We start from the raw sequence: 2,500 nt of genomic DNA on the forward strand, positions 1-2,500 counted from the left end.
CTTATACATTAAGCATTTGAGCCCGTGAATGACATGTTCGGTGAACCTGAGGTTTAGCAAACTTTCGTAAATTAATAAAACAATATTCTAAAGGACTCGTTTCCTTTAAGGTTCCTGCAGTCAGGCCACGCACGAATAGGGGGAGTCTGCATCAGTTCGTTCGTATATGAGGTACAGACAATATCCCGTTCCTAGGATAGTGTCCAGAAACATTAGTCGTACAGGTCTTCACATATACAATACAACTATACAAATTCCAAATTTTATGGGGGTGACAGTTTTCATCTTTGCTTTCCTCTTTACAACATAAATTATTATATTCAATAAACTCTGTCTTGTAAGTACATATCTACACATTTTTTTTTCAATATAACATAACACAGGAAGTGTCTTCAGTGTTGTTACATATATGTTGGTAACAGGAGCTAAACAAGATGATACCCCAGTTGGCGCCGTACATTTGATAGAAAAAGGGAGGGAAGAAGGAAGGAAGGAAGAAAAAGACTAAATGCACAAATCTGTGTGTCAGTTCCAGAGAGCAGACAGGAGATCCGGAACTTCTCAAGGCGAACATGGGTTAAGCCTCGTATTTCTATCTGTTGATCACGAGGTTCTTGTGCCGACGAAATGCCGATGTTTTCTTCCCCTGAGACCGATGCTTTCGTGTTATTCCAGGCTATTTCCAGTTCTGATTTTATTTTTTTTATTCTTACAGTTGTGTATAGAACTTGATTTCAAACACGGATAGCTCTCTCATCCCATGCGATCAATGGTTCCACGGTTGGTCTGAACAGAAAGCTATTGTCACACCAACAGAGAAACGGAAGCCCCAGTTATGTAACGCATACAGAGCTCAAATGAGCGTATATATGGTCACTGTAACCCTACTTGCTGTAGGTGCCAGATGGCACAATATAAGGAAATGAGGCTTCTTGACTCCGCAGACTTTTCCAATTTTACCAAGGGAATCGTGAGGTTTTTGGCATTCCCATAATTATATTGTTGCAAGACAAAACCTCACTGGTTACTGTTTCAATGTTGTTAAAGTCCGTATGCGTACGTGTGTTTCTTAGCAGTGTATGCAAATACACAGTTTTGTAACAATCAATCGTTTTCGGCTCTGTAACTGACGCACCGATAAATGTACTTTGATGTGATTCTTTCCTTCTTCAAGGTTCCGTCCTCGCACGAAGATTAGCCTCGGTTCCTGGTCAGCTCTTCCCTCTCGCTCGCCGATTACTCCTGAGAATATTCTCGGGCGACGTCGACAACGACGTGGCAGACTAATCGGCGGGATTCCGTCCAACTTCACCAAAGCAGACATTGTCATTCCGTGGCGGCACCCAGGTGGGCCGCAGTCAGGGAGTCTCACCATTTAATCCTTTTAGGCCAACAAGAGAAAATGACTTTCTCAGGAATGATTTCACTCTTTTTCTTTACTCTATTTTCTCGACAAGGAACTGGTCCTCTGGAGCAGTCTTTTACACTGTACGGCGGGGGTTGTAACATAGGCGATATTGAATATACATGTGTTAGGCATTGTATACAGGCCCATGTATATGGAAAACATTGATTACAAACATTGCTTAGTTCCTCGATTAATTCTGTTTTGGTGCCAGACTCTGAACAATCACACAAACACTGAGACACGCAGCTTGTTAAACATCCTATGTCAATTTCGTCACTGGTATTTCGCACATAAAGTAGAAATAAAGAAATGCATCACAGTTTCTTTTGTCTTTCAAAATATATCGGTGTTTTTCATAGCTAATTTATACTCCAGACTTCAAGTTGTGGAAAGACAGTCCAACCTGACAGGCGCGACAACAGGAAATCCTTGCTGTTTGCACAGATTATGATTTTTGATCATAATAAATGTCCTTTTCATGCTGTCGGAAATTACATACTTAGATCAACTCTGCACCCAATCACACTGGGTAAATAAACAACATACAAGATCACATTCATGATCATGACAAAATTCATGCATGTATTATGCAAAATGCATTTTAAAGCCATTATACTCTTATAACCTCATAAAGTACCTACATGCGTTACTGAAATGCATTAAGTCATTATTCTTTGGTTATTCAAGCAAATCAGCGAATATATAAGTTTCCCTGACGTCTTGGGTGCATTTCCTTTTTGGGCTTTGCAAATGTGATTTTAGTGCTCCAGTTTCCCCTCTTCTGGATCCACAGAAAACGGGTCATGGTCGTTCGCAGAGCCGGCGCACCCAGGGGACTCTTGAGAAGGTAAGCAGGTACCCGCCTTACTGTTGACAGCGGGCGTGCTTACAGTCATACCAAGTGGCCTTCAAGGTCTGATTCACTGAAGGTCGAGGGCGAGGGATTAGGGTTGAAGGTGGAGAGGCTGGTCGGCTGGACTCTCAAGTCTCCGTTTCTGTTGGAGAAGTCTGTCACGGCGATGACGGGATGGTCTATAGTAATGGAGTGGGGGTCGAGCGTAAGGCTGGGGTGTTCGGAAGGAATGGAGTGCT

At 42.3% G+C, this 2,500-nt stretch overlaps 1 protein-coding gene across 1 annotated transcript in view; it reads right to left on the reverse strand.

Moving 5' to 3' along the window:
- Positions 1–246: 246 nt before the first annotated feature.
- LOC125033351 (nephrin-like) overlaps positions 247–2,500 on the reverse strand; it is a 192,636-nt gene continuing 190,382 nt past the window's right edge. The window contains 1 exon segment of the mRNA XM_047624776.1: positions 247–2,500. This exon segment is cut by the window's right edge and continues 282 nt beyond it. Coding sequence (XP_047480732.1) covers positions 2,301–2,500 — 200 coding nt within the window. The 3' untranslated portion in view covers positions 247–2,300.

Source organism: Penaeus chinensis, chromosome 16 (assembly GCF_019202785.1).
Source record: "Penaeus chinensis breed Huanghai No. 1 chromosome 16, ASM1920278v2, whole genome shotgun sequence".
Classification (NCBI taxonomy): domain Eukaryota; kingdom Metazoa; phylum Arthropoda; class Malacostraca; order Decapoda; family Penaeidae; genus Penaeus; species Penaeus chinensis.